This window comes from Eublepharis macularius, chromosome 1 (assembly GCF_028583425.1).
Source record: "Eublepharis macularius isolate TG4126 chromosome 1, MPM_Emac_v1.0, whole genome shotgun sequence".
In the NCBI taxonomy this organism is placed as follows: Eukaryota; Metazoa; Chordata; class Lepidosauria; order Squamata; family Eublepharidae; genus Eublepharis; species Eublepharis macularius.
The window spans coordinates 183,260,087-183,279,130 of NC_072790.1; the positions used below are offsets into that span (position 1 = coordinate 183,260,087).

Here is a 19,044-nt window from a genome sequence, read left to right on the forward strand (position 1 = left end):
GGGGGATTCAATATGCATTACAATATAATTATGCAGTCTTCTGTGCCAGCATACTGTCTGAGTTTGGACTTGGCCTGTGGAACTGCTGCCAGAAAGACTAGCCTCTTTTCCCCACCTCAGAGCTACATGCAGCAATTTGTATTATGGAATAGATGCAAGTGGGGAATCTATGGATGGTCAACTGTCATATATAAGTTGTCCCTTTAAATAAAGTATAAGGTACAACTAATAAGTAAAAAGTGCTAATCGCTATCTTGCATGCTAATAATCTTAATTGTACTACTGTCTGACATGTTAATCGTGGTGCTGTTCTAACAGTTGCAGAATTGACTAGTGTGTACCTAATCAGTATGCCTATAGCTTATTAAGATGTTGAGCTGGCATTTTCATGCTTACTTGGTCTAGGCAAAACTTCTTTGTAGATATAAAAAGACCAGACCCTGCAATTAATCTATATACTTAGTAATCCTGTAGACTAGTTTAAGTGACTTACAATCGGGAACTGTTGGTAGCCGCAGTGACTAAACAGGTCCCTTACGTCTAAACAGCTCCCTAGGCTCCCAGGAGCAAACAGACTTCAGTCAAAAGCTCTTAAGCAGATTATTTGTACCAGCAATATAATGCCTTACAAAATATTGAGAATTCTTGATGACAGTAATCCCTAACTATTGACTGCATTAAGATTTCATTCAGTGAATATTCTGAGAGCAATTCACACTATAGCACAGACTGAACATATACTTCTAACAAAAGGGTTTTTCCTTCCCGTTAAGTATCCCAGTCCATCTTGTACCTCCTGCAGCCTGTCTACTTTAATTAGGCTGCTGAAGTCTGCCACTTTGGTTGTTGCTCCCTCTGACTACCATTAGCTTTAACATTTGTTCCAGTTCAAATTCATCTTATCAGAATTAACCTTTAACTGACAGTTTACAAGCATATTATTTGTATTAGCTCCCATACAGGTAAAAGATATGCAAGAATTGCACTCAGTGTCATACTAATAGCTCAAATTTACCTTACAGTTGCCCAAGTTCACCATTTCCTCACATATAGGATACAGCCAATCCATTTTCTGTTGCTGTATAGTGAAACAAGAGACTATCCTTGAATTTTCTGGTAAATGTTCCCCATGACAGTGTAATTTGTCTGTAGATTCTTCTTGGGGCTTCAGCTCATCAAGACAACTAATAAAGCCTGTTTTCTTGGAATTTTTGGGCATAAACTGTTATTCTGACAACTTCAAGAAGAAGCCCTTTTGGAATAATTTTTAATGATACTTTGCTTAATAACATTTGAATTAAACAGTTTGATATTTACACTCTTATGACACATTCTGTCATTTCATTGCCACTTTTTTCCAAGATGATGTCCAGCTCCATATTCTTTTCTGCTGACTAGATTGTCCAAGTATGCATCACTAATAAATATATTTTCACGTGTCAGCAGGTAGTCCCTTTGTTGAGTCACAGAATATTAAATAAGTATACAAATTTAAAATGAAAGGTTATACCAACTCAGAAAACTGATGCATATAATCTGTGTAGCAGAGGCTTTCTGAAGCCCCTTTGTGTTCTTGCGGTCCTTTCAACTGGAGATGCTGAAAACTAAATATAGAACCTTTTATATAGAAAGCATGTGCTCCATCACGCCGCACCAAAACTATTCAAATGAAGTGTACATTCAAAGAAGAGGATCACTGAATTTAGCCCTGTGACCACTAGGAGCTCTAGACCTTAAAGGTCTGTTCATGACTATGTGATGACTATGTCATGAACTGATAGATTTAAGTAGATAAATGAATGGATTACATCTAATATAGTCATCTGTATAATTGCAGGTCACCCCTTACTAAAAAGGCTCTCATGTAGATATATGGAAGCATATTCAAAAGATAAAACATTTGATGTCCATAACGTCACAGGGCAGCTACAGATCGAAACTGATAAATAGGAGCATAGATGACAGCAGACAAGTCAATGGATCCAAAAACAGTATCATGTTTTTTTTAATATTTTATGTTAAAAAATACAGCAAAAATATTTTTGTTCAAAGAGGAAAAAATATACTGCATGACAACACAGATCAAGGTTTACTTGAAAGCTGCACCTGGTTCCACAATGTTTCAATGGAGTGACAACCGAAGATTTGGCAACCATATCTCCATTTTGACTTCAGTCATTTATCAAGGCCAGGATCATACTGCAGAAATAGAGCAAAAGTAGTACATTAACAAATTACTTTAAACAGAGCTAACCATCTTCTGGAACTTGCTTCTTTAATATACCAGCATAAACAGTAGATTTGTTCTGTTTCATTTTTGTGAATCAAATTGGACAAACTTAATTATATCTAGAATGGATTCAGACAATCCATTATTACCAAACTGCATGGTGAAAATCAAATCGGGGCTAAGTGCCTCTCACTGATGGCACTAGGAAAGCAATGAGGGAAGCCCTTATATGATAATTGCTGTCACCATGTGACAAGCATGATCATGTGAATCCATCTTTTATCCACTGAAGTTACCAACAATAGCTTATGAAAGCTTGAGAAACCTTGTTTACTAGCTTTACATGAGAATAAAAAAATCAACTAAATGGCAATAATCCTCGCAAACAATAAAAAGACCAAATACCCATGTTTCAAAAGCAATAATGTTGCTTTGCCACTTTATTTTGGATAAATCCAGGTCTTACATCTTGCTTGGAGGAGCTGCAGTTAAGACAACCCCAAGTTTCATGTTATTTATTTTATTATTTATTTATTTACTTAGATTTATAGTCCGCCACCCACATTTAAATGAATGTGCTAGTCTTGGCAGAGAAAGGGAAAATAAACCTTTTATAGGGATAGTTTCAGGTGGGTAGCTGTGTTGGTCTGCATTAGAACAACAATATTCAAGTCCAGCTGCACTTTAAAAATCAGCAAGATTTTCAGCAGACAAACTTTCAAGAGTCAAAGTTTCCTTCATCAGATAATGAAGGTATCTGAAAAAGGGAGCTTGATGCTTAAGAGCTTAAACCCTGAAAATCTTGTGCTACTGGACATGAATCTTGCTTTTATAGGGAAGGGGAAATGGCATGTAAGCCACATGAGAAAAATCCCCATGTGGATGCAACCACATTCTCCCCATCTAAACAAGGTATAACCAGATAGATGAGATGTTTATTTACTTTATTTATAGTTCACATTTCTCCCTGAGACTCAAGGCAGATTATACTATGCAAGTAAAAGCAATTCAAAAGGATGGGATATCTAATAAGCAATGCAATAGGACAGGCTTACAAAAATTTGAAACAAAGCAAAAAATTAGAAACAATATGTCACAATGCAGAAAATGTTATCACTAAAGTAGAAAACAATGCAGTAAGAGTAGGATGGTACATAAAACAAACTGATAATATATATGTACCCAGTGACAGTCTATGCTCTTGTTCCCTTTATGAAAATGCCTTCCTTAACCAATACGTTGTAATACAGCTATTACCTTTTATTCACAAAATACATGAGTGAAGGAGCACACAGTGAAATTGAAAGGCTACTCCTTTTAGGAAGAAAAAAAAATGAAAAGAAAGCATACAGAGTCCACTATTGCCAAATGCCACTGTAGCAAAAAATTCAGCAAAGCACAGAAGACAATGGAACTCTTAAGACAGCTTGACACACCAACAGGAAATTTAACAGTTTTGCTGATGACCATCCCAGATTGCGAGACACAGGACTTACCTGTAAAGATACATGAAGAAACAAAGGAGATGAAAGCCAAGCTTAACCATGGCCTCCTTCATATGAGATTTCAGCTGTCCTCGATTATGAATCTCTGTGGGGTCAAATACCCCCATGTTTCCACTGGGAACCATAATGTACCTGGAAAATTTTGACAGGAAAGTATTTTAGTACCAGTTGTATGTTTTAATATAGAAGCAACACAATTCAAACTCAGTGTGCGAAAAATCTGACCAACAAACCATACAAAAGGTACAAAGAGACAGAAAGAAGAGCATAGGCAATTGGGACGGGGGGAAGGTCTAATATAGCCTGGCTTTGCAGCACTGGTTTGATAGCTAGGAGCTCTCCTTATAAAAGGATCATGGCTGAAGGCACAAAGAGCAAATGAGAGAATAAATAAAGAAACAGTACAGCTGAGCTGGAGGCAGAGAGAGGAGGACTGAGAGTAAGGGGAGATGGTCACAGCCAAAGCAACAGAAGGAATGACCATAAAACTGATACGGATCAAACACTGCCATATGCCCCAAAAGCTATGTCAGAAAGAAGGAATTTTAAATCTCATACATCTGAGAATTCTCATACCACTTTCACAGACATAAATATTCCAATCCAGCTGTATTTGCAAGTGAATATTTGTGCCAGGATACAAAGAGACACACTTAGGTATGCACCTCCCCCTCCCATTGAAAGGAATGCTGTACAGATAGAGGACCTCATCAATCGAGGTGTACCACTGGTCCCTGAATCTATTTCCATGTACAGAGCTCCTTATATGGATTGGGGCAAGCAAGTATTAAGCTACAGTGAATATCTTTCTTAAAAGGCATGTGCTTTACAAATATTAAACAAAGAACCGCAAAGTTTCAAGACATTTCACACCAATCACCTTCAGAAACACTTAAAAACAAACAAATGTTTTAGAAGGATCCTCAAGCAATCTATGCCCCCAATGACCCTTACCTATATATATTCCAGGTTGCTACAGGTAAATTGAGAAGGAAGATGAACCAGTGCAGTGAAATAAGCATTAATACCGTGACAATGGTATGGCCAATCAATTCAGGGATCACCCACTAGGAGAGAGAACATTTTTTTAAAATAAAAGATTTTATGCAACATTCTATGGGAGATTCTATTTTACGACAATACTTTCCTGTTAACTGTGCATGACAAAACTTTCTATTAGTTGTGGATAAAGCAGCTCTTTGTAACCTACATTAATTGATGCTGTAACTGGCATCAAGGGGCCCAAGATGTAAACCACCCTTGCATGTTTCAGAGTTGTCTTGCTAAAAGACTGTAGGATTGTCTACCAAGGTATCAGAGTATCTGGCTAGAACAGAGGCTCTTAAAGAGAGAGCAAGCAAGATACAGAAGAAAAAACACAGGCTCTCTATGTCAGCAATACAGCCAATCTTTTCTTAATTCAACATAATAATAAACAACAGTGCACAACACAACACATCTGAACTGAATGCTTTACTGGTTTATTCCCTGTGCTCTTGAGAAAGCTGAGGCACATTTGTGCTCGCGCGAAACAATCATTGCAAGCTAGCTGATTGTCAGGCTGACGGGACACTTATCTTATCTGCGGCTTGGAAAGAGCTGGAAGACCACTGCAATTACTACCCTCCTTGAGAGACTTGCACACAGTTGCTAACTGAAATTAATTGAGAATTGTAGCTTTTATAACCTGTCTTTCATCACTTGGAGCCAAAAGTTTATTTGAATTTATGTGTTGTGCCTTGAATATTCTCAATCTAGATGAATGACTATGTATATTGTAATGGATTCAACAATTATGATGATGTAATCAATTTATTTTTCACACTTCCATATTGTGCACTGTTGTTTATTATTATGTTGAATTAAGAAAAGATTGGCTGTATTGCTGACATAGAGAGCCTGTGTTTTTTCATCAGAGTATCTGGACCAATCTGCAATATTCATCCCTGCATTTGTGTAAATAAAGTTATGAACAGTACTGCTGGCAGAAGGTATCTGGGAACCTCTCCAAGGCCAAAGAGGCCCTTTTTAAAATTATGTTTTTAGCCCTTCTGGTCATGAATAGGCTGGCAAGAAATACCTCACACTTCTAGTTCAAGCAGCAACATTTCATCAGCACAAGCACCAGACGGGGGTTCTTTCCACCTCCTCTAATGTTTGAGCAGTTCGCCAGCAGGTATCCCAGCTAAGGAAAGGATAATCGCTTGTCCTTAACCTTGAGGCCCAGATCTTATGTTCCAACAGGGCTCCAAAGAAGGAGAATGCTTCACAAACAGTATGAAAGCTTTTTTAAAAACTCAAATATTCTCAGTCAAGATAACTCTGCATGGAAAGAAAAGCAGACTTTAAAACCATACAAAGTTTTGCCACTTGTTTGGAATGAATTCTAAATCCAGCCAACTTGTTAACCATGAAGTTTTTAAGTGAACAGATTCCAGACACTACTGACCTAGATGAACGGGAAAGAGCACAATGAAAGTTTACTCTGGAGAGCAACTAGATGAGAAAGGGGTTTGTGCCATCAGAAGCAGAAGCTGGAGAGGTAATCAGATCATGGAATAGCTGCCAAAGGGAGAGTGATGAGATTGTGGAAATGAACTGAAGAACTTCCTAGCTGTAGGAGGCAAAATAAGAGAGGAGCCTAAAATAATGGAATGAGAAATGGTCTGCAAAGGGCATAAAACAAGCAGAACATGGACAAGCAAGATGGGTTTCCCATAGGAAAGATACAGCAGTGAGAAGGAGAAGGAACAAAGTCAAGTCTGATTATGAGGATTAAGACAGACCTTAGCCCTATCGGGACAAGCCGGCTTCTGACTCCAGGTCTCCAAAAGGGAATTAATATCTGTGGGTTTTGACCACTCTGAGGAGTGTGTGAGGCATGTATAACTGGAATCAAGCTAGGATGCATCAGATGAACACTATTAATAGTACTGCAAATGACTCCACAAAAGGGCACAATTCTAGTATTTTGCACTAACATTCACCACAATTTATCACTTCTAACCCTAGTGTTAAATTCTACTAATTTTATAAAGAAAACTTACTTTATTTAATTTTGAGCAGCAAGATCTTGCATTAATGTAGTCACATTCCAAATCTGATAGTGTAATTATCTGACGATTAAGTTAAGGAATTAACAAAGCATGTCTCTTGGCAGTTCTCCATATGACCATTTTATGTAAATGCCAGAACCCCCTAAAATTCTAAGTACTACAATTTTTGCTGCACAACATTGAAGAAGTGAAGTAAATATTAGTGTATAGGAGAATCCACTGTTCTAATATGGGCTAAAACATCTGCTTTGAGTCTCAGTGAAAAAGGTGGGCTACAAATAAATAAAATAAAGTAAGACGTAACAAGCAAAAGAAAATTTCAGAAACCTCATTGGTTAGAGCACAATTTGCAAATGCTAATGCATTTTCTTCACCCTGACACTTAAGCATCCAAGCCTCAGAAAGCTCCTGATAAAATCCTGGATACTCCACTGCAAAGATCCATGACAACAATGACCAAAGCTTCTGTGAGTGGTCAGAGCAATCACATTAGTTGCTAGAGAGGAGTTGCAATCCAAAGTACTCCTGAATGCAAGTCTTGCCAAGTGTTCTAACAAAGGCTCCAATCAGCAGTGATTGCATGAACAGTGAGGATCTCAAGTATGGCCAGGATTTGCTGAAGCTTAGTTTCTGATACCAAGGGAGTAACTGCTCCAGCACAGGACTGTGGATTAAGCCTTCATTCCATATACTATGTTACGCTTATTGGTTATACTGAACATTTACAGTGACTAGCAGCTTGAAGCGTGAACATACAACCATATCTTGTGCTAAAGTAATGAGCCAACAGACGTGTCCAGTCTTAGACTTCACTTTAGCAGTACAATTACCGTCATCAATACCACTCTTTCATGCAACCAATAATTGGAGATAATTACTCATAACACACTCAATTTCAGTGTGACCCTGGAAACCTCCAGTTTCATGAGACTGACTTCTACATTCATCAAACGTATAAAGATATACAGCCAGCATTGCTATCTCCCTTTCCTTTATTAACAATAAGTTCCTTCAATCTGAGCATCTTAGACTTGCATGACAATTTCTTTTAAAAATTATTGGACAAATTAGCTATGTAATACCTATACAGCACTAATATGCAAAGACTTTCAGGGCTTTTTTGTTTAACAACTCTTTTTTACACAGCCCTCATTGAAATATCTATACACTTCTGGGAAAATATGAGAGAAGACTTGATAGTAAAATGTCGAAAGACAGACAGAAGCTTATTCTCCTTTTAGAAAAACATTAGGCCTCACCACTTAACATAAAGGCACGACAAAACAAAACCACACAGAAAGCAGTAGATAAACCTGACATATTTCAGTCTGAAAAGTCTCTATAAGCCCATGCTTGAACAAGTGCCCTTTGTATCCTAGTAAGTCATAAAAAAGGCTCTAAAGTCACTACACAAATAGTAAAATGGAGGAACGATGATGACATAATTAGGGCTGTGACCTTTGGCATGCTTACTTGGAATTAAGTTCTAATCAAATTACAGAAATTTGGTTTCAGCAGTCAGTTCTAATGTCTCATATCCTAACACTTTGTGCACAGGACACAGCTCCCTGTCTCTTCCCAGAGCTTTATCTGACCCCTACCCATGAAAGATCATTCCCACAATTGTAAGAACTGCACAAAGGAATAACAAATGGGGTGGGGGATGAGGTGTTGTACAACTGTAGCTCCACTGATGAAAGGGGCCAATTTTATCATTGTACTTCCTCTCTCCAGCCCACCAACCTGAAGGATTCCCAAAAGCACAGGAATAATATTCCTTGTATTAAGAAGGGACTACAGGAATGGAAAGGAACATGAGAAAACTTTCATGCACAAATCATAGAATTACAGGGTTGGAAGGGACCTCTAGGGTCATCTAGTTCAACCCCCGATGGTTGAGTACTCCATATTATTAGGCTGTAAGTCAGGAATTAGCAGGTTCACAGACAACAACTTGCTTCTCACTCACATTTAAAGCAAAAAAGCCATTGTCATTTTTTAAAAAAATTGGAATCCACAGCATAGTAGAACTTTTCAATTGTACACAAAATGGTCAGTGGTGAGCTATTCCCAAACCTTCTATGTATAATGCATAACAGGTATAAGCCTTGTAACAGGACAACAGAACTATTATAGCATAAACTAATGCTACAGCAACATAATCCTTTGCAGAGTTACTCCTGAAATCAGTGAGTTTAGACTGGAGTAACTCTGCATAGGGTTGCACTGTTAGTTCAACATGCCACAATACCCCACTTATATTTTTACTGCAACAGACCAAATACAAGTCATGCTCTGGAAATTACAATACACAATTGCATCTGAATATAATTTTGACAGCATTTTTAGGATTGTAGTTTATACTCTGTGTTATGCCGGAAAGACTATAGCAAACTTATCTTGGTCATCCTGCCCCCAACACAGACACTAATAAGAACACCCTGTTTCACACAGCAGCCTACCAGTTGCCATAAAGGATCAATAGCAAAGAATAGGGGCCAGGCCTTCTCTTGATATTGCCTCTTAGCACCAAGTTTCATAGATTTACTACTTCTGAATATGGAGGTTTCCTCTACTCACCACTGATGGACCAATCCTCCCTGAATTTGTTGCCATCACTACTTTACTAGCTGTGAATTCCACACTTTATTTACTGCCATCAACTACATTAGGTGCCCCTAATTCTAGAATTATGGAAGTGAGAAAACTTCCTCTACCCCATGCATAATTTAATAAATCTCTACCACATTTCCCCTCCCCTCAGGCGTCTTTTTTCTAGACTGAAAAGGCCCAGACTCGTTAGCATTTCCTCATAGGAAAAGTGCTCCCACCCGTTAGATCATCTCAGGCACCTTCGGTACTTTTTGGAGCTCTACAATATTCTTTTGCGACCAGTAACCAGAAACTATACACTGTATGGCAAACGATGCAGCGCGGCAGCTCCACAAAAGGGTATTACAATCTTCCCTACCTTTACACCATTATTTCACCCTTACCCCGTTGCAGGCAACCCGCAACATCCCTGGCCTTACAGCCCCACGTCGTCCCACCACCCCCACCTCTGTCCCGGGAGGGCCTTGCCCAGCTCCTCTTCTTTCCAGGTCCTCCCTGCAAAACAAACCGGAGGATACGAAATAAACGGAAAGAAAAATCAGTGCACAGCAGTCAATTAACGAAAATATGAACACCACCGACTCCATCCTGCCTCTGCTGCCCTACCCGGCTACCATACATCACCACGCCTACTTTTCCCTTCACAGCCACCGTACCACTACCACCTTCTTCTCCTTTTTGGTTCCTGTTTTGAACAAACGCACAATGCTCCAAAATGATCGATTCGCACTGCACGCTGGGACTTGTAGTCTTTTTGTCGAGCGCTGTAATTACTCAGTTTACAGAAAGCTGCGAAATGTTCTCCCAGAGGAAAAGCAAGAAGATATCACAGGCATCCAGTCGGTCTTCTTAGGACCATAAAGAATAAGTATGGAGGGGAGAAAAGGAAAGAAACAGGACAGGAAGAGAGAAAACGCCCGAGAATGGCCCCATGGGAATGCTTCCAGATGAGTAAATTCATTAGCTGTCTAAGTCATGCCTGTATGGAAGTGACTAATCCGTCTGCTTGTTCTGCCTTCTCCTTTCGTGGCGCAGGGGGACTCCGAGGTTTTCTCCTGCGGAAACTGAGCTCTGATACTCCGGGAGGAAGCCCATAAAGCCACAACTACCCTCGGTGCGTTAAGGCACTTCGTAGACAGCGTTGGGTTTGGCCCACTCTGCGCAGAAAGGCGGAGCTTGGTTTTTGGTGGAGGGGCGGAATTCTGCTTGTTAGGAGCTGCCATGCGGAGTCGGGGAGGAAGCTACCCGGCGGGAGACCCGAGGCTGAAGCAGCGAGTTAAGCAGGTGCCGCTTTCTCTGGTTGTCCCCCAGACCTCCAACCCTCTTGAAAGATCTAGTGCGGGCCTAGGCAGGGTCCACTGGCGCTGAGCCCCGAGGCAGATGCGCATTTTGAACAGCTATAAGCGTTTCCCACTCGTATCTAGTACGTGGAGAGGTCGTCATAAAGCCAGCGGTTTTACCATGCATAACAGCATGTTCTCTGAGGCTGGTCTTTGCCAGGTTAACGAGGAAATAAATGCCAGCGAATTCAGCAGGATTTTTTTACCCATAAGTGTGGGTTGCTGTCAGGCAGAGGCAGCCCTATCCTGTGCAGGCTTGCTCAGAAATCTAATGATGCCATACTACTAGTCAGAGTTATACCTTGAAGTCAACGAGCTTAAATGGATTTACAAAGATGTAACTTTATTTAGGATAGCACTGTAATTTTTTTCTCAGCCACAAACTCGTAAGCAAACCGTTATCTTTCTGCCTTAGTCTGTCGTCTGAAGTATTTGGGATAATAATACTGGTCTCTTACAGAGGAGTTAGCTGTGTTAGTCCGTAGTAGCAAAATAGAAGAATCCAGTAGCACTTTTAAGACTAACCAACTTTACTGTTGCCTAAGCTTTCAAGAATCACAGTTCTCTTCGTCAAATGATCTATCTTACAACTCTATTGTAAGGATTTTTCTGAAACGTGAATGCTAAGTATTTACTAAATACTTCTGAAATCAGATTACTCCCAAATACATAGGATATATTACAGCCAAATTGTATAAAATAACGCCTAGCTGCACATAACTGATTTTTTTTACAATGTTGTTTTTTTAAAGTAGGAGAGTCAATATATATCTGTTCTGTAACATAGCCACCTTTTATCAGTTTTTGCACTTTATAGTACAAAAAGGTAACATCTGAAGTTATTTATAGTCTGATTTTTATTGCGAATCAAGACAGATTACGCAGTGTAAGTCAATATAATCAAACATTCAAAACCAATGCAATAGGGTATGGATGGCAGAAATTTGAGTACAGACAGAATCCTATATAGAACCGACAGACAATGCTTTGAAAAGCATAAGCACTTTAACATGACAGATGAAACAATGACGTATTAAACAACTTACAAAAGCCACGAAACACACGTAATTTAAAACATAAGCAACTTAAATGACACAAAACTTCTCAATAGGTGCACAATAGTATAGTCCACTGTCCCTGACCCTGTACCATTTCCTTACAGTACAGCCATCCTACCTATGTAAGAAAGCCCTCCTGAATAATTCAGATTTGCCCTCCTGAATAATTCAGTTTTGCATAGTTTGCAGAAAGCAAGGAGAGGAGGGCCCTCCTAACCTCATTAGGCAAGCCATTCTGTAAGGTTGGAGACACCCCAGATAATGTACAGGTTGTTGATTTTGCCCATTTTCAAGGTAGCACATGTAAAAAGACCTTGTTCAGGTGAGTGAAGCTGCTGAGGCAGTGTGTAAGGAAAGAGGCAGTCCTGTAGATTTGAGGGATCCAGTCTATGAAGGGCTTTGTATGTGGACAATCAAAACCTTGAATTGAGCCCAGTAATTGATGGGTAGCCAATGGATTGACTGCAGAATGGTAGTAATGTGCATGCTCTGGCTAGCTCCTGGTAATAATTGAGCTGTGGCATTCTTCATTAAATAGAACCTCTGGGTTCATCTATGTAGATTGGGTTACTTTAGTCAAGTGTCAGTGTTACCCAAATTGGCTGTGTCAAGACTTGGAGGCCATCTTTCAGGCTAGACTGAGTTTGTGAGAAGCTTTTGGGGGGTTATTTTTTGTTTGTTTGTTTTTTGCAACTGCATTAATTTGCTTTTGAAATAGAAGTACTGGGTACAGAATACCCCTAAGTTCTTAACCAAGTCTGCAAGGATCAGCTGACCCCCCTACTTAAAAGTTGGGTATCATCAGCATATGGATGACAACTAACCCCCAAACTATAAATGATTTCTCCTAAGGGCTATGAACACTTAAATCAATGCTAAATGTTTTTGTTAGTTCCATCTGCAGGGTAGCTTACCTGGCTGCTTCCAAAGAATTTGTTCACTTCTCTTTGTATACCTGTATAAAGTCCAGTGCAGGAACCTGCAGGGCTAAGAAAATACAGTTTATCATTCTTTTGTTTGATTTATAAAAACTTTCATTGATAACTTTTACAATTGTATTATTTCTGCAGAAGCTAAACATTTTGTAACTTTTATTTAATATATTCATTTTACAGTATTTGAGCAGTAATAAATGTGGCCAGTACGTTGATATTGGGATTTTAGCAGCTGATCTACAGAAAACATACAGGTGAGTAAAAGATTTAACCCATACATTTCTCTCTGTATGACAGAGAGCTCTGTAAGGCAGACACCATAATTAACAGAAGTTGCAAGTCACAAAAAATAAAAGACTCCTTCTCTATTGAAATGGTTTAGTGAGAACTAATCTACTTTTCCTTGATCTGAACTTTATGTTATGTGATACTCCACAGTCACATTTATCAACTTTAAAAAATTGTATATAGTGCAACCTTTGGGACTGCAATTTAAGAGGACAGAGCAGGAGAAATTCTGCTGAAAATTTTTTTTTTTTGAAATTTTTTTTTATTGGGTTAGGATCATATATTTACACATCACAGTCAATTTTCCCATTTCCCAATTTCTAACCCCCTCCCTTTCCCCCCCTTTTTTGTTGACTTCCAACAGTTTTCCAACCCTTTGTCCCTTTTCCCTTACTCTTTATATATTCCTCTATCTAATCAAATGTATATTCTCCTTTTATTCTAAGCAATACTTCTTTAACTATTTTTAATGCTCTGTACCCATAATGGATAAACAATTTATCCCATAATTCCGTTTTCAAATATTTCTGTATAACGTAAACTATGTAAACTATATAAGCCATACAATCATATAAATCAACCAACTTAACTTATACTCTATATATTATTCATTCTATCTTCTTCTTTCTGTTTTAGTTATATTTGTTTACATTGATATTTCTATTCCCTTCAATCATAGATCTATATATGATATCAATCAATTTGACTCATATATACCTTCATATAAACATTTTCCGTTTGATATATTATACAAAATCAGAAAGAAAATATTATTAGTTAGTCAATCCTTATAGTTAACCCTTATGATTAATTATATTCTATCAATATTCTATTTATTATTCTATATATATCAATCTAATAACATAGCTGCTTAGAAGTTCATTTTTACCTCTTCTCCCCCCCGGTAAAGTCACCCCCCTCTGCACTTTATTATACTTCAATAGTTCTCAAACTGCCACAGTTCTCCTCCCACCTCCCATTTCTTCTCCAAATATTGTTTCAGCTTCTCCCAATCTGTGTTAAACTGTCCTGGGTCCAGATTTCTCAGTTTTCTTGTCATTTTATCCATTTCTGCCATATACAGCAATTTGTAAATCCAATCTTCAATAGTTGGCACTTCTTGTACTTTCCATTTTTGCGCATACAAAAGTCTAGCTGCAGCCGTCATGTAAAATATCAACGTCCTATGATGGGCTGGAATTCCCTCCAATCCCAAGTTTAGTAGCAGGAGTTCTGGGTTCTTATTTACTTGAAATTGTAAAATCTCACTCATTTCTCTTATTATTTCCCCCCAGTACTGCCTAGCTACCTCACACGTCCACCACATATGATAGAGGGAGCCCTCGTGCTTCCTGCATTTCCAGCATTTATTAGAAGTATTCAAATTCCCTAGCGCAATCTTCTTTGGTGTCATGTACCAACGATAAATCATTTTATAAATGTTCTCTTTAATGCTGGTGCATGTCGTTATCTTCATTGTAGTCTTCCACAAGTATTCCCATGCCTCCATTGTTATTTCTTTATTGAAGTTTATGGCCCATTTCACCATTTGTACTTTAACTATTTCATCCTCAGTATACCATTTCAACAGTACTTGGTATACCTTGGATATTCTTTTCTTGTCCTCTTTAAAAAGGGTCTGCTCTAGTTCCGAATTGTCTGCTCGTATACCTCCCTTTACAGAGTCCGAGTTATATAAATCTCTAATCTGTCTGTACTGGAACCAATCGTAGTAAGGTGATAGTTCCTCCTGAGTCTTTATTCTGAGTTTAGATGCTTCAATTCTAGTTATTTCTTTGTAAGTTAAACATTGTTGCTCATTATCAACAGCTCTCGGGTCTATCACCTCATATGGAACTACCCACAAAGGGGTTCCTTCTTGTAAATAGATTCTGTACTTCTTCCAGATTATATATAAACTTCTCCGTATATAATGATGCAGGAACATCGAGTTTGCCTTTACTTTATCATGCCATAGGTATGCGTGCCATCCAAAAGTTTTTTTATATCCCTCTAGAGCTAGTAGTTTCTTATTCTTTAACGTCATCCACTCTTTCAACCATACTAGGCAAATTGCGTCATGGTAAAGTCTTAGATTGGGCAGTTGCATTCCGCCTCTTTCTTTTGCATCTTGTAAAACTTTCATTTTCACTCGAGGCTTCTTGCCTGCCCATACAAAGTCTGATATTTTCCTCTGCCATTTTTCGAATTGCTTAGAGTCTCTGATGATTGGTATTGTCTGTAGCAAAACATTACTCTTGGTAACACATTCATCTTCACTGCTGCAATCCTTCCCAACCATGACAAATTCAGTCTGTTCCATTTGATCAGATCTCTCTCTATCTGAGTCCATAGTTTTTCATAGTTATTTTTAAATAAGTCTATGTTCTTTGCAGTCAGTTCAATTCCCAAATATTTCACCTTATTTGTTACTTCACATTCCGTTATTTCCATTAGCGATTGTTGTTTTTGCTTAGTCATGTTTTTGCATAATACCTTTGATTTCTTTTTATTGATATAAAAACCTGCCAGGTCCCCAAACTCCTTAATCTTCTCTATCACTTTTGGCATGTTCTCCATTGGGTCTTCTACAATTAGCATTATGTCATCCGCAAATGCTCTGACCTTATAAGAATAATCCTTTATTTTTATTCCACGGATTTCTTCATCTTGTCGTATTTGTATCATCAGGATCTCCAATACCAAAATGAACAACAGCGGAGACAGCGGGCAACCTTGTCTTGTTCCTTTACTTATAGCTAATTTCTTAGTCACTTCATCATTCACCACAATTGCTGCATTCTGGTCTCTGTAAATTTCCTTAATTGCTCTAATGAATCTTTCTCCCATTTGTAGCTTTTCCATAGTGGCAAACATAAAGTCCCAGTTTAAATTATCAAACGCCTTTTCAGCATCAACAAAGAAGAAACCAACCTCCTTATCACAACGCTTATCATAGTATTCAATAGCATTTATCACTGTCCTCAAGTTGTCTCTGATTTGTCTATCTGGCAAAAAGCCTGCTTGTTCCTCCTCAATAACTTCCGAAAGCCACCCCTTCAGTCTCTCCGCCAGTATCTTCGCAAAGATTTTATAGTCATTATTAAGTAACGATATAGGTCTATAATTTTTCACGTTTGTCAAGTCTTGGCCTTCTTTAGGGATCAGTGATATATTCGCTTCATTCCAGGTACCTGGAATCCGTTGATCCTTTAAAACTCCGTTAATCACCTCTTTTAGGAATGGTGCCAGTTCATTGGCCATTGTCTTGTAAAATTTAGCCGTAAGTCCATCTGGCCCTGGCGCCTTTCCCAAATTTACAGATTGTATTGCCTTACTTATTTCCTCATCCGTTACTTCATTATTCAGTCTATTTCTCCAAGCTTCCGAAATTACTGGGAGTTTCATTTTCTCCAAATATGTCGCTATTGATTCTTTATTCACCTCTTTCTTATTGTATAACTTAGCGTAAAATTTATAAAAGGCTCTACTAATGGTAGTTTGTTCCAGATACGTTTTATTGTCCTCACATATTTTGTTTATTATTTTCTTTTCCCTTCTCTTTTTTAGTTGCCATGCCAAATACTTTCCAGGTTTATTTGCTCCTTCAAACACTTTCTGATTCAGTCTTTTAAGGTTCCACTCCAATTCTTTATTATTCATTGCCGTCAGCTGTTCTTGAAGTATTTTAATTTCCTGGTATAATTTCTTTTTCCCTGGTCTCTTTTTTAACTGTATTTCTTTGGCTTTTATTTTCTCCTCAATCTCTTGTCTCTTCTCCTCTTTCTTTTTTCTCACTCTGCCATTTAAGTCCATTAGTATGCCCCTTATTACCGCCTTGTAGGCATCCCAAACTTTGTCAGTTGGTACTTCTTTATTCACGTTATATTGTATGAAGAACTTTGTCTCTCTTCTCAACATCTCCACGTTCTCTCCTTCCTGTAACAAGTCCTCATTTATTCTCCATGCTTTCCTTTTTCTCCTCCTCCCTAATTTCCACATGATTGGATTATGATCTGAGCCTACCATCGGCATTATTTCTACCTCCTTAGTCCATAACGCTAAGTCTTTTGAGGCCCAGATCATATCAATTCTCGATAGTGTACAGTGTCTTGAAGAGTAAAAAGTAAATTGTCTACTTTTAGGATTTTCTCTTCTCCATACATCTTCTAAGGTCTCCTGTTGTATCAGCTCAAAAAAAAGCTTTGGTAACAATCCTCTTTTCTTTTGTACAGTTGATGTCTTTTTATCTAGTTCCAAGTTCGTCACTCCATTGAAGTCTCCAGCAAGAATTACCTGGTCATATGAAAGATCCTCTAATTGCTTCCTCAAATCCTCAAAGAAGCTCTCTTTTGCACCGTTAGGTGCATAAATTCCGACTACCAATACTTTTTTTAAGTTCCATGTACATTCCACTGCTATAAATCTGGCTTCCACGTCTTTTATTACAAATTTTGGCTGTAGCTCCTCTTTTATATACAACACCACTCCTCTTTTTTTCTTATTAGAGGCCGCTACAAATTCATTGCCCAGTTTCCCCATTTTTAAATATTTTGCATCCTGCTTTCGAATATGGGTTTCTTGCAAGCAAACAATATCGCATTTTTGTTTTAATAGCCAGTGGAAAATACTTTTTCTCTTGTTTGGTGAGTTTAGTCCATTTACATTCCAAGATAAAACTTTACACTCCATACTCATGATCTTGTTGGTAAGTCCTTTTCATTGTCCCTTATAAATCGCTCCATCTCTCGCTCAGATCTGATACGCTTTTTGGCCCCTCCAAACTCAAAGGACACACCTTCTGGTAACTCCCATCTGTGCCTGATTTTCATGTCCTTCAAGATCTGAATTAGCACTTTATATTTTTTCCGATCTAATAACACTGACCTGGGTAATTCCTTCATTATGATAATCGTCTTGCCATCAATCTCCAATGGATCTTGAAACTGTTTTGTCACAATCCTCTCTTTCATATTTCGTGTCGTAAACTGCACAATCACGTCTCTTGGTAGTTTCCTCTGGGTTGCAATTCTCGAATTCACACGGTATGCCACATCTAGGATAGCCACAACTTCCTCCTCCTCCTTCCCCAGGTATTCAGCTAACACCTCAGTCATCTGTTCTTGCGCTGACTTTCCTTCCACTTCTGGCAATCCACGAAACCGTAGCTGCTTCTCCATGTGTTTAGTTTCTGCAACCGACATTCTTCCCCTCATCAGTCTCATCTCTGTTTGTTGCGTGTCTGCTAAGTTCTCCATCGCGTCTTCTACTGTTTTAACTCTCTGCTACGTTCCTTGTAGTTCACTTTGTATTGTTTCCATACCTTTTTTCACTTCTGACAGCTCCGATTTTACTGTTTGTTTGACCTCTTTAACCTCTTTAATCAGCTCCAATTTCGTGTCCTTAAGTTCTTTAATCACATCTAAAAGTTTTTTGTCCAGGTTTTCTATTGCCGATTGCCACTCTTTTTTTGAAATCGTGGGGCTTGCTTTGGCTCGCTCCCACGAGTCCGCTCTCTTCCTTAACTCCGTGGCGTAAAATTTAAATATCTTTTTATTTCAAATGTCCCGGTCTTTGCAAAAATTAATTTTTAAAGAGTCCAAAATGTCGGGCGTCTTTTCTCTATGGTTCCTCTATGATTTTGTAATCCAAGATGGCTTACTTCCTTTTCCGCTGAAGCCGCGACCCTTCCCCTTTCAAAGATGGCGATTCCCTTCTTCCTGCCCTCCTGCAAGGGCCGCTTCTCTCCAGCAACTCTATTATTATTACGTACTTCCTGTCTCCCGACTTCCCACAGTAGGTCTCGCGATGGTATCTTTTTCTCACAGCTCCATAACCGCAAGTATTCAAAACAATAGTCCAATTTCTTTAATAACTTCTTTAAACTTAGTCTCTTTTCAAGTACAACTCTTGCCGAGTCTTCCCCTCCTTATTATTAACCTGTTGCAGTTTGAAAATCTACTTTTCTTCCTCTCTGCTTTTATCAATCTGTCCCGTATCAGAAGATAGTGATCTTTAC

At 38.5% G+C, this 19,044-nt stretch overlaps 2 protein-coding genes across 3 annotated transcripts in view; one reads left to right on the forward strand and one right to left on the reverse strand.

The window, feature by feature from the left end:
• Positions 1–1,973: 1,973 nt before the first annotated feature.
• On the reverse strand, positions 1,974–10,284 carry CNIH4 (cornichon family AMPA receptor auxiliary protein 4). Of its 2 annotated transcripts, none has more exons than XM_054976348.1 (5): positions 9,923–10,284; positions 6,783–6,851; positions 4,690–4,802; positions 3,727–3,867; positions 1,974–2,199 (listed from the first exon to the last, which is right to left on the reverse strand). In XM_054976348.1, exons 1-5 carry the CDS (start codon positions 9,989–9,991, stop codon positions 2,172–2,174), a joined length of 420 nt encoding a protein of 139 aa, XP_054832323.1. In that variant the 5' UTR covers positions 9,992–10,284; the 3' UTR covers positions 1,974–2,171. The 2 variants fall into 2 exon arrangements, with proteins under 2 accessions (XP_054832323.1, XP_054833049.1); XM_054977074.1 differs by lacking the exon at positions 9,923–10,284 and adding an exon at positions 6,185–6,349.
• Positions 10,285–10,605: 321 nt separating this feature from the next.
• The window catches only part of NVL (nuclear VCP like), a 129,964-nt gene continuing 121,525 nt past the window's right edge, over positions 10,606–19,044 (forward strand). Inside the window, exons 1-2 of the mRNA XM_054979806.1 lie at positions 10,606–10,688; positions 12,918–12,991. Coding sequence (XP_054835781.1) covers positions 10,626–10,688; positions 12,918–12,991 — 137 coding nt within the window. The 5' untranslated portion in view covers positions 10,606–10,625. The remainder of the gene's footprint in view (positions 10,689–12,917; positions 12,992–19,044) is intronic.